Source organism: Sceloporus occidentalis, unplaced genomic scaffold (genome assembly GCF_023333645.1).
Source record: "Sceloporus occidentalis isolate IW3139 unplaced genomic scaffold, rSceOcc1.0.p SCAF_4, whole genome shotgun sequence".
NCBI classification, from domain to species: domain Eukaryota; kingdom Metazoa; phylum Chordata; class Lepidosauria; order Squamata; family Phrynosomatidae; genus Sceloporus; species Sceloporus occidentalis.
This window is the reverse complement of record NW_028316984.1, coordinates 116,460,577-116,473,294: the sequence shown is the minus strand read 5'-3', so window position 1 is coordinate 116,473,294 and position 12,718 is coordinate 116,460,577. Positions and strand designations below refer to the sequence as shown.

Below are 12,718 nucleotides of genomic sequence, written 5' to 3'. Positions count from 1 at the left end.
ACCCACAAAAGAGCAGTGATGTGAAGGGCATCCAGGACTTTCACTTCTGTCAAAAACTGTTTGCCAATAAATGACAATAAGAGCCTCTATCTGAAGAGTTTAACCTCTGAAAGGAAAAACTAATATTAATCGCTAATTAGAATGTGAGTCATTTATGCAAACTGTTGGATTTTTAAGTACACACATATAGCGGTCATAAGGCACATAAAAGTATTGTTTTGAATTTCCCTTTTTAATGGGCCTCTGATGAGTTCTTTGTGGCATGCTGGGTCTGTTAGAGGTGGGACAAACATTTCAGTATTTCTTTGGGTATGCCAAGTTCCATACTAATGCCAAGTCCCATGCTGCCAAGGTAGGCACTTCTAATTGGTACAATAACTTTCCGTTTGTTCTAAGCTGAGTACCGCTATCATATGCACAGTGCAGGAGGTTAATTTGAAACTTGTCTGTTAATTTAAAGAAGTCTGACCTATGATCTACACATAAATCTTGTTGAGCAATACAACTTTAATTATATAGATTCATTTTTCCCTTTTTTAGTATGGCTTTTTTTTAATTTAATGTTTAATGCTAAGGCAAAACTGATGTGCACTCCTACCCTCTGAGCTAAGTAGCATCCGCTGTGCTCAGTTCCTTCCCCAGTTGCCACTTAAACTGCTAGTAATAACAAATCCTTGAGGACATCAATAGAGTCGCTGTGTTGAATAATCGCACACTATCAGGCACTAGGCTTGCAGCAGCAGCTCCATTGCCTGTGACATCACTCCTGAAGCTCAAACCCCACTCTAAGCTGCCTTCATTAGTCAGTGTGTTGGTCTGCCTGCTTTTTTCCAGATCTACAAACCGTCACACACGGAAGCAGGTTCTTTGCAGAAGAAGGACTTTGGGCATCAGTAGCACTGAGAGAGAGAGAGAGAGAGAGAGAGAGAGAATAAGGAGAAAGAACAGTCTCCAGCTTCAGAGAATACGACAGACGCTTACAATATGAAATTCATCTTGCCTCATTACTTGCTGTCTCTTTTCCCTTTTCTGGTCCTCAGCAGCACCAGGTGAGTGCAGAGATTTCTCTGACTTGGGATTGTGTTTGAGAAGCAGTTAATGTGACATTTTTAATCATGCTTTTCATTCCAGCTTCTCCCATGCTTGTAAGTTGAGAGCATTTTCTCCTGAACAGATTCCAAGCTGGATTTTCTTTACCTCTCTGTCTCTTTCTCTCATTCTCTCTCAGTCTTTTCCCTCTCTCACATGAATAAGAGACTTTGATTCTGGGTCATTCGCTAGTTAGTCGAAGCTATTCATCTTCTTAGCCTATCACAAGAAAACTCCTAGCTCTGCAATGACCCAAAGCTTTTGTGATTAAGCAAAACAGTTCTGGATGCCCAGTCAATGCCCAGTTCAGCTGTAATATTTTTGTTGTTGTTGCATTACTTACAGTATAAAAATAAGAAAGCAAAATATAAGAACATAAATTATATTTGGATGTTTGGTTTTATTTGATTTGAGCTTGAAAAGAAAACAAAACAAAAACATGTCAAAGCCAGGAATGTTTTTATTGCAGTGGGAATTTTGCAAATGAAACATAGCCATGTTTAGTGTTTCTCTTTGTGTAAGTATTCATGAATAACAGAATGACATTGGGATGTCAGGAAAAATGTTTCAAAGTTCCAGAAATGTGGGAATTTCTCACAGTATAGATTAAAAACTTGGCAAGGTTTGAGTTCTACATCTTGAATATCACAATGTGTGTATAATATTTATTCTTGAAAAGATGCAGCATGTTCAGCCAGTATGCATAGCTTGTGCAGAAAATTAAATGTAAAAGGGTGACACTCTGTCCCAAGGCCACATTGTATGGCTACAGATGGAAAGTTAATATTGTGTGCAGAGCAGGAGCTATGTGAGTGGAGACATCTTCAACTGTCTTCAGCTGTCAGTGCACGGTTTCCAATTTCCTGATGCTTATAAACAAGAAAGTGACAACCTCCTGCTGTTTGGGTTATTAAGTACCTTGAAAACTTCTAAGTCTCTGGTGAATGTAATAAAACAGTGTATTCATAACTGTACATGTCTCCAGAGAAATGCTCACAGCATTTTATGCCAAGTTTATTTTCTTGCCATACTTCCACATCAGTACATTTGGAGAAACATTTTCCATTCCCAGTCAGTGAAACAAGATTATTCACTAAAACTGTTGGATTTTCAGTGATAATCCACCTGGACAAGAATGCTTGATGACCAAAGGTGCAACTGAGAAGGAAGGGTTAAGAAGTGTAGAACAAAGTAGAAGTACTGCAGCTAGTCTGCTGATGGGAATTGCCAGCGCTACTTACTCAGCGGTCCTTGCTTTTAAAGAAGTTGTAATTTTAAGTTCCATCCTGCTCAATTAGCAGTGAATCACTCTGATGTTCATGTTCTTTGATAGACCAGGCAATTCCCTTTGGAGCCATGTGTTGTGATTTCCCAATTATCTGAAGATCTGTTTTGATTTAGTAAGTAGATCTTGGAAAGAATCTGTCAATACTAAACTCTCCATCATGTCATATTGCTCATTTGGCATTAGCTTGAAATGTTATGTGCATTGCCAACTGACAGAGGAACTAACATTCAAATGGTAGGATAGTGATGGCAAAGTAACTTGCCAAGAGATACAATTTTGCATCTTAAATGGGCTTTTGACTGAAGTGCTTTTATGGCTGAGTTGTTGGCTGCCAACCTATCTTCTGTTTATACAGAACAGAAAATGAAAGAGATCATTTGCATTTCCATATATGTTCCAAAACACTACCGCATCCCACAACTGAATAGACTTCTGGAAAGAAAATTAGACCAGAAGATTGGTTGTAAACTAGGATCTTATCTACTAAACATTAAAAAGACATCATTAAAAGTAATGTGGAAATCTCATTTCATATGAAATGCATAAATGTTAGAAACTTATTCTTAGTTTTGAATAAACTGTCCATCCCCAAGAGTTCTGAGAGAAATATGATATTAAAACTGGAGAAAATTATTTTGATGTCACCGCCATCTCCCCACCCTAGTTAAAGAAACTTTTAGACAGATACTTACTTTGTATACAAGCAATATAATTCAACCTTACTCTACTGGTACTGTAAATAAATAGTGCTGTGCATGAATGAAGTAGTCTTTCATTATATTTGAATTCCTATTGAAACTTGTGTTGATTTTAATTAATGTAAAACTTCCCCTTGTACATTGAACCTGCCCATGAAGCCACACGAATTGCGCACCTCCAGAAAGAAAGAGTAAATATATATTGTTTGGATTATTAATAAATGTTTTAGAATGAGAGGATGGATATTGGCCATTTTGAGAAAACCAATAATAATTGAACTGGGGGTGGGGATTTGAAAACCAATTGGAATTAATCTTACAGAAGGAGGACATATCGAGCAATATAAAAAGCAAAATCAAGCTGTTGAAATGGCCCATATGTAAAATGTTTTTTATATATTTGTTTTAGAATCCTAATTTTCAAGCATATATTTAAGTTTTTTTATCTTGTTTTGTAAATATATGTTCACAGTGTCAATATTGACATGATCCACTGATGGCAATCTGTACATTTTAGAGGATTTTAGTTGGAGGCTGTCAAAATCTGTGCTTTTGTGGATATGCTTATTTCCATAATGAAGTGACTAGTTCTGTACAACTATGTGTATTCTCCCATTTGGGTTTCATGGCGACAGCCTTGTTTCACAAAACCAGGAGTCTAAGAGTGGTAAACAGTCTTTCATTAGATTCTTTTTCTTTTCTTTTCTTTCTTTCTTTCTTTCTTTCTTTCTTTCTTCTTTTTTTTTTTGAAATGATATTTCTCCAAACATTTGTTCCAGAAGAAGGCCATGCCATTTAGTTTGTAGCATGAAAAACTCTTTTTTGCTAACATATGGTTAATTTTTAGACAGTTGCCCAAGACAGGAAGGTTTGCTAGTGCAGTTGCTATACTGAAGATGGGAATCTATTACCCTGCTGTGTAAAACTGCTTAGCTCAGGCACAGCTACAACTTTGAATGATATGAGATTTCTTTAGAAGTACTATTCTGCCAACTTGACATGTACACAGACCAACCTTCATTTACCATATTTAGCAGTGTTAGAATCAGTAAACAATCTACTTAATGGGGGGAAATGCAGACAGTTCACTTCTGCTGATCATTCTTATTATTTAGTGGTGAAATCTTCTTCATTTTTTATGTGAAGGAAATCTGTTTTACATACTGCATAAGGATTAAGGTTGAGAATCAGCTATAATAGAACAAGTTCTGAATTTAAATTACTTGAAACTGCTGATGGTTATATCATAACATGATGTTAGGCCTTCCTAACTGCTGTTTGTTTATTATTTTATTAACACAGGAAGTTTTATCTGGCTTTTTTCTTCCCAAAGAGTTGTTCTCATTCCATTTGACCCATGAGGGTTTATGGGTTGGGGATTGGCCATGCACCATAACTTCCCTTTCCATCCCTGCTGTACACATTACAGAATACAGTGAATTAAGAGGCATAGCTGTGTTAGTCTGGAATATCAGTGTTAAAAGGGATCTTGTAGCATCTTTGAGACTAACTGTGCAAAAGAAGTTGCAGCAAGCTTTCATAGACTTAGACCTAGTTCCTCAGGTGCGTGGAATGAACTGGTACCCGGGAAGGACCTTTATAATTAGAATACCGTTACTTATTCTGTGGGGTTTGTTTAAATGGATTATTTAAAGATCTCCCCCCAAAATGATCAGTGTTCTTGAATCTCAGGTCTAGTAGAGACTTTCCTCCTTCTCAGTGACACTTTAGATTGCAGGGGTGGGACTGCTTTTGGCTAGCTTTGGCCGTTTCAAGGGCTAATGGGTTGTGTAAATAGAGAGAAATATTCGTGGGTGCTTTTAATACTCTGGAGTCTTCTTTCAGCACCAAATCACCTGGAAATCAAGTTGAAAAGAAATCACTGGGTGGGTCCCAGAATTTTGGGCAAAATTTGCAAAAATATGGGTGTATATGGCCAGATAGCTGGATTTTTCCCACCCATCCCAGCAGCCTCTAGTAGGCCAGATACTGCTCTTGGGCCACCTGTTAGACATTCCCTTCTCTTGGTATAGTGTTGATAGTTGCACTAACACTTGGTTGGTACACTCTGAACACCTCACTGGAATGAATTTTCATGAATAAAAATAATTTTACTTGACCTAACAGATACCTCCAATATTTTGATGCATTACATAAAGTATAAAATGTCAGTACTGAGGTACATATTTAAAGGGTTATACTTCTGAACTTTACAGATAGTAATACTTGATATTTGTTTTCTTACTAGTAGGAAATTGCCTTTTTATTACCTTGTACTACAAGATCCAGCCCTGTGCCATGGAAATATGATCCAAAGATAAATTTGAACATTGGCTTATTTCTGTTTGCTTTAAATGCTTATATTTCAAAACATGTCAAAAAGTTGCTGCTACTAAAGTTGTTGCTACTAAATCATAATGGATTAGTTTCAGGCTGTGGCTTCTGTGGACATGGAGGTCTTTCCCCATTTGTGGAACAAACTGACATCCAATAGCACCCCCTGGTGGAGGAATGGGGAAGTAAAATTTTATCAATGCCATTTTCTTCCTGTAGTCCCTAGAAAGACCATCTTTACTGTATATACTTGACTATAAGTCGACCTCATGTTTAAGTTGAAGGCAAGTTTTGGGGCCAGAATTATGGATTTTGAAATGATCCGTGGATAAAATGAGTGTAAAACTTGGAGGCTCCTTCAGTGTGTGTATGTGAATGGCAAGAGGAAAGCAGCAATCAGTATGATGCTTAAGTGTTTCAGCCTTCACTCTGGAGATAGCAAAGCATGCAGGCTGGAGAGAAACTGTCAAACAAACAGCAGTCAATCACCAAGGACTCTATCTGCTTGGCTCAGGATAGAAAGAAACTGCATGGGGAAATTTAAAAGAGCTGCTATCACATTACCATACTGACCCATAAATAAGTCGACCTGGGATTTTGGGGTCAATTTTTAGGCATAAATTTTTAGGCTTATAGATGAGAATATACAGTATATTTTTCTGAGATTTTCTCAGATCTTCAAAGCATTTTCTTAGGAGGGATAGGGAAATGCAAGAGAAAGGAAGCGGTGGAAAGAATGGTCTTTCTTCCAGTGTCACCTGGTGACTCCATAACAGTGGGATGACAAGCCTGCTTTTTATTTATTTTATTTATTTATTCATGGCATTTATACCCCACCCTTCAGCCCTAAAGCTCTGGGTTTTTGTCCAAATTTTGAGGAAGCTATCAATGGCATTGAACCTATTTTGAAGTACTATGGTTAACTCCTTTAGATTGAGACATGGAGTGGATTTACTCCCTCACTGACTTTGAAGTCACCAACTGCTACTGATTGCTCCGCCTTCCTCCACAGGGAATGACATCCCATGAATGCACTTCTACACAAAAGCATTTTGGATCTGATACTATAAATTTTACAGATTTCTGTTGCTACATATTGTAATTTGAACCCAAAGTAGCTATTTTGATGAGTTTGGTATTCCAGTGCCCAAACACTGACCATCTTTCTCACTATATCATGGCCTGGTACAGATGGGCCCGATGTGGCATACTGGTGCTGTGCTAGGGTTATGGGACTGCACAGCAACCGCACAGTCCCTAACCCTAGCACATATGGAGTGTGTGATAAAGGTGACGCCCTGTGCACACAGGTGCTGCCATTATGACATCACAGCAGTGACGTGTAAAAACAGCATGGCATGGGTGTGACGTGCTCGTGCCGCCCCAGGCCACTTATGGCAGCCTAACTGCAGTGCAAGAAGGAGTTCTAAAATGGAGCTCCTTCTGGCACACGCCCCATTCCCGCAGCCACCAAACAGCTACAGTAACGGCACCAGGGAGAAAGGGGCCAAGTGGCCCCTTTCTCCTTTGGCTGCAGCTGTTGAGGTGTCCTGGGGCATGAAGCCCCAAGGACACTCCTTTTCCAGACCACGGGGAAGCGGCATTTTGCCGCTTCTCCATGGCCTGGAAAAGTGCCGGGTTGGAGCTGCAGAGGCTGCCGGTGAGGCTGCCCTGCCTCCAACCTGGCAAGAAAAGGGGTGGCTGTGGACCACCCCCTTTCCATGGTCTGTACCGCGCCCTATGTTTGCTGCCATTAATTCTCCTGCTTGTTGCTTTGTGAGAAGGATGGAGAAAAGACAAAGAGAAAATGTGCAATAAAAATTTTCTAACAAATTAGTTATGAGATTTCCTGACACATCTTGAGTGTCTTGAGTTTTTCCTTGGGGAAAACTATTCAATGTATACTCAGTAATAGAACAGTTGACAAACTGAATGTTGTAATTCAGTCTATAGCAAAAGTGCAACTAAATAAATGAAGATTCAGACAAACTCATGCTTCTAAAAATACTCTGCAGGTATTTAGTTATGGAAAAAATCCATAGTGTGCTAAAGATATATTATTGGGACAAGTTTGGAAAGAAAGATAAGTAGTTTTAGCTTGATCCTAAGAGCCAATTAACCACCTGGGATTTTGTTTCAGTAATATACTTTAGATGGACAGTTGTTAAGGTACAATCGCTATTCTTGAGACTCTATGGCTGCATCTGCACTCCAGAAATAATCCAGTTTGACACCACTTTAACTGACATGGGTCAATGCTATGGAATTCTAGGAGTTGTATTTTTTGGGGGACTTTTAACCTTCTCTGTCAGAGAGGTCTGGTGACACAACAAACTATATCCTGTTTATTCAAGTTTCTTCCTTTGTTTTACTAAAAAAAAGTGGGAGAAGGAAGAGAAAGAAGAATGAAAAAGAGAGGAGAAGCAGCAGCACCAACACCAACTACAAAATCAATTTAGTAGCATGGATGGTCATAGCCATTCAGCAGTGCTCTGGAGGCTGGAATGATCCAGAACATACTATAATGTAGTGTTACCCTCCAATCTTTTTTTGGATGCACACTTTAATGTGATAGTGGAGGGCATTGTTAAGTGTGTCAAAGATGCTTAAAGCAATATTGTCTGAACACTATACTCTCTCAAAAGTTTATACTCCATGTAGGAGGCAAGGTGAGGTGGTGAAATCAGACTAAGTTGCATCAACCCACTTTGGCCATCTGGTCATAAGATTAAATAACTGCTTACTCACAACTAAATTGACTCTCAAGTGGGCTCCTTCTTGGAATTTGGCTGATGGAAGCTTGCCCATAGAAAGGGTGAGAAGATGCAGTTGTGAAACATTGTAACATAGCTGGCAGAGTGGCAGAGCTGTGGAATATTTATGAAATATATATGAAACCAGTATGTAGAGAGATCTTGTCACACCTTTGAGACTAACTGAAAGAAAGATGTGGGCAGCAGGAGCTTTCATAGACTTAAGTCTAATACCTCAGATGAATTTGATGGAATGGAAAGCCAGGGACAGACCTATATATGTCGTTAGTGTGTTAGAATGTCAATTCAAATTCAAAATCCTTTGTGTACGGAAATGAAGTGGCGAGCCCAGTTTTAATGATAGTCATTGGTGAAAAGGGCAAAGAAAGCTTTACCCTGTAGCTGAGGAGAATGGATGGGTGTGGGAAACACTGTTTTAACACCCAAATGCACATTGTTTTTAAATCTTGAAGTGTACTTACAGGGGTGAGACAGACTGCCTCAAAAGGGTGGGCTGGAGTTGCCTGTTTTTACTCCTGAAGGAGGCTGCACTAATCAGACAGCGTCACAATGGTTAGACACTGTGCCATGCTTGCATCATCATGGAAGCCGCCATGTGGATGGGGCCACACCATGATGGTGCTGCCGCTGCATGGTAGGGCTCAGAAGCATGAAGTCACTCCACAATCCCAAGTCCTAAAATCGGCCACAGACTGCCGCTTTCCGTCACCTTTCCAGCAGTCTGTACCAGGTCATAATCACTTTTGGTGCTGTCATTTTGTCTCTTTGAGGGTGGGCATTTTTAGCATCTTGTACAGCTCCATACTATAACAGAACCTTGGCTCCTCCCATTACCCATCCCAGGTTTTCAACTTGGGATCTTAATAACCAGAAGGGCATCCTACCATAAGAAGTGACTGGGTGACCAAGTAGACTCAATAGCACTGGAGGAAGGGGAGGTCCTTGGGAATTTCTGCTGCTAAGCATTTCTATGCAATGTGTAGCCTTCATTGAAAATGTTATTGTAGAAAGTTAAATAAAATGTGGCCCTTATACTTATTTCTTCTGGATATATGGACACATGTTTCCCCATTTGCCCCAGAGCCCACAGATATCATTTCTACTTTCACAGGGAATGACTGGTCCCACTGTTTCAGTTTCAGTTTGGATACATTTCAATAAATATCTGTTATTATTGTAACTTGTTCACACTTAAGCCACTGGGAGAAGACAATCTGTAAATATACTGAGAATTTATACAGTCATCTGGAACTTTTCTTGAGTTATGCCAGCAGTTATATCAGCTGATGAGTCGAACAGCTTTTTAAACTGTTTTTTCTACAGTAAAAAAATCATCAGTGAGAGTAATAGCTGCAGATACACCTAGATGTATCTTATTTAGATTATGGTCATTGGCCTTAAAATATACCGGAATATAGTAGCCCCTCAATATCTGCTGGGGTTTGGTTCCAGGGGCGCCTGGGGATACCAAGATCCATGAATGTTCAAGTCTCATTATACAGTGGTGTAGTAAAATGGTGTCCCTTATATAAAATGGCAAAATCAAGGTTTGCTCTTCTGGTTTTGTGTGTGTGTGCACACATGCACGCATGTGCATGCACACAAATATTTTCAAGCCTTCGGTGATTAAATCTGTGGAGAATCCATGGAAACAGAGGGCCAATTGTATTTTCCTTCAATGTATACTCTACCAGAAGAAAAGGATACTATGAATGATGCTTATGCCTTGCAACCTTTCCATGATAATGCAGAACATATCTTGACTATTTAAAAAAAGTCATTGGGCCTTTTTGCAGTTCGCTCTAGAAAAATTAGATGTAGGTCCAGTTTTTTTAAACTGGACTATGGCAATATATAAAAAGCAAACAGCAAAAATTATTATTAATGGGGAAAAAACAAATCTAACTGAAGTGCAAAAAGGAACACGGCAAGGTTGCCCTTTGTCTCCATTATTGTTCATTCTTGTTATTGAAGTTTTGTTAATCAACATTAGGGGAAATGATAATGTAAGAGAGGTTAGAGTTAAAGGATGTGAATTTAAAACTTGTGCTTTTGCAAATGACTTAGTAATATCACTAAGTAATCCAGTGGAGGATATCCCTTTATTGTTAAAAGAATTGGAGATGTTTGAAAAAGTAGTAGGATTAAAAATTAATAAGAATAAAACAATAATTATGACAAAAAATATGAATTGTACAGAAGAAAAAAGATTAAGTTTACAATCAGGAATACAAGTGGGAGATAAAGTAAAATATTTTGGTATTGAATTGACAAAAAAGAATTCGGATTTACTCAAAAATAACTATAATAAATGCTGGATTAAGATAAAAAAAGATCTCCAAAGTTGGAAAAACTTGAAACTATCAATATTAGGTAGGATTGCCGCTGTTAAAATGACAATCCTACCTAAAATACTTTTTCTTTTTCAAACTATCCCAATTATTCAAAACAATTCGATTTTTACAAAATGGCAAAAAGACATTAGTTATTTTGTTTGGGATGGGAAAAAACCTAGAATTAGATTAAAGTATTTACAGGACGCAAGTGAAAGAGGGGGTCTCGCGCTACCAAACCTCAAGCTATATTATGATGCATGTGGTATGATTTGGTTAAAAGACTGGTTGACATTAGAGAATAATGATCTGTTAAAATTGGAAGGTTCAAACTTGAGGTTTGGTTGGCATGCATTTTTGTTCTATGGAAAAATTAAAGCAAACAGAGATTTCAAAAATCACTTTATTAGAAAGGCCATTTTTCGAATATGGAAAAAATATCAGAAATTAATTTGTACGGGTATCCCATTATGGTGTTCCCCACAGGAGGCCCTTCTGAGAACAGTTCCAATCAGAAATGAAAAATGGTTAAGATATGCTGACCTGCTTAAATTTAAGCAAGGAAATTGGAAAATGAAATCAATGGAAGAACTCAAAACAGAAGGAAAAATTGATGATTGGTTTTTATACCACCAACTGCAAAATAGATTTAATATGGATAAAAAAACTGAGGGAATAAACTCCCTCAAATCTGAGTTGGAAAGCATTTTGTGGGCAAAGAAAGGAACAACAATATCAGCACTTTATAAATGTTTATTAAAATATGATACGGAAAGGGAACAGGTTAAATCTAATATGATAGCTTGGGCACAAGACATAGGAAGGCCCTTGGACTTTGATCAATGGGAAAAATCATGGACAAAAAGAATTAAATACACTCTATGTCAAGACATAAGAGAGAATTACTACAAAATATGTTATAGGTGGTATCTGACGCCAGTAAAACTTTGTAAAATGTATGGAAACTCCAACAGTAAATGTTGGAAATGTAAAAAGAAAAAAGGGACAATATACCACCTCTGGTGGAAATGTAAAAAGGCAAAAAAGTTTTGGTCAACCATACGGAAAACTGTTAATAGAATACTGAATGTAAAATTAGAGGATAAACCAGAAATATTTCTCCTGAACATGATTGATGAAAATTTGGAAAAGAAATATGGATGTGTGCTTTTTTATATGATCTGTTCAGCTAGGATGGTATATGCGAAAACTTGGAAAAGTCAAAAGGTTCCAAAATTAAAAGAGTGGTTTGATAAACTATATGAGATATTTGAATCAGATAAATTGACAAGAAAATTGAATTATGAATCATCAGAACGGTTTTTAGAAACATGGAAACAAGTGTTTAATTTCTTTGAGAGAAAAGGAGACATAAAGACATTAAATATCGTAAAAGAATGGTAATAATAAGAACCTTCAGGTGTAGTTCCTTTTTTTTGGCTCTTCTTCCTTTCTTCCCTTCATACCTATCCTATCGGGAGAGGGAAATATAGTACTTCAAAGTATTTGGACATCTGAATTAAGATGCATTAGAATTTTTTCTGTACTGACAGAGCTTGATTATATGTAAGTATCAGTCAAAGGCAATACCAACAAAATGAAAAGAGATTTCCTTTAAAATACATAGATTTTTCCCTCTTCTTTTTATTTTGTATGTAGTTTCATCTATTTCTTTGTGTAAGAAACAGATGATAAGATTTAAATTAAGGAAATGAAGTAATCAAGTTATAACATTATTTGAAGTTCAATGGATATAAGGATACCTGAAGATACAGGAAGATATATGTTGTAGTGGTTGTTATGTTATATGGGAAATGGAAGGATGTGAACATAATGGAAGTTACGAAAGAACATTTTACCATGGAGAATAAAATATATCATTTTCTAAAATGGTTTTCAGTTTGAATTGAAATAAGATCCTGAACTCACTGACAAGCATGTAACTCAAAGAAAATGCATCTTGTTAATAATAATCTTTCTGATACTAGCACTCATTAAAAAGGTGTACAAATAATAGGGTTAAAAATATCTCAGGTCTCATATTAGTTTAATGGCAGGGAAATAGATTATGGTAGTATTTTTTTTTTAAGGAACCCTTCCACAATAGTTTTAAATTGGTATTATAAAGCATTTTGTAATTCAGTTCAAAGGAACAAATGCCATGTTAGTGACTTTTGACAGAAATGAGAATATATTATGGAG

At 37.4% G+C, this 12,718-nt stretch overlaps 1 protein-coding gene across 2 annotated transcripts in view; it reads left to right on the top strand.

The window, feature by feature from the left end:
* Nucleotides 1-697: 697 nt before the first annotated feature.
* LUZP2 (leucine zipper protein 2) overlaps nucleotides 698-12,718 on the top strand; it is a 508,047-nt gene continuing 496,026 nt past the window's right edge. Inside the window, exon 1 of one of the 2 annotated variants that reach the window (XM_089521342.1) lies at nucleotides 698-1,049. In XM_089521342.1, the coding sequence (XP_089377468.1) occupies nucleotides 985-1,049 (65 nt within the window). In that variant the 5' untranslated portion in view covers nucleotides 698-984. The remainder of the gene's footprint in view (nucleotides 1,050-12,718) is intronic. The other variant, XM_089521340.1, reaches the window with a different exon arrangement.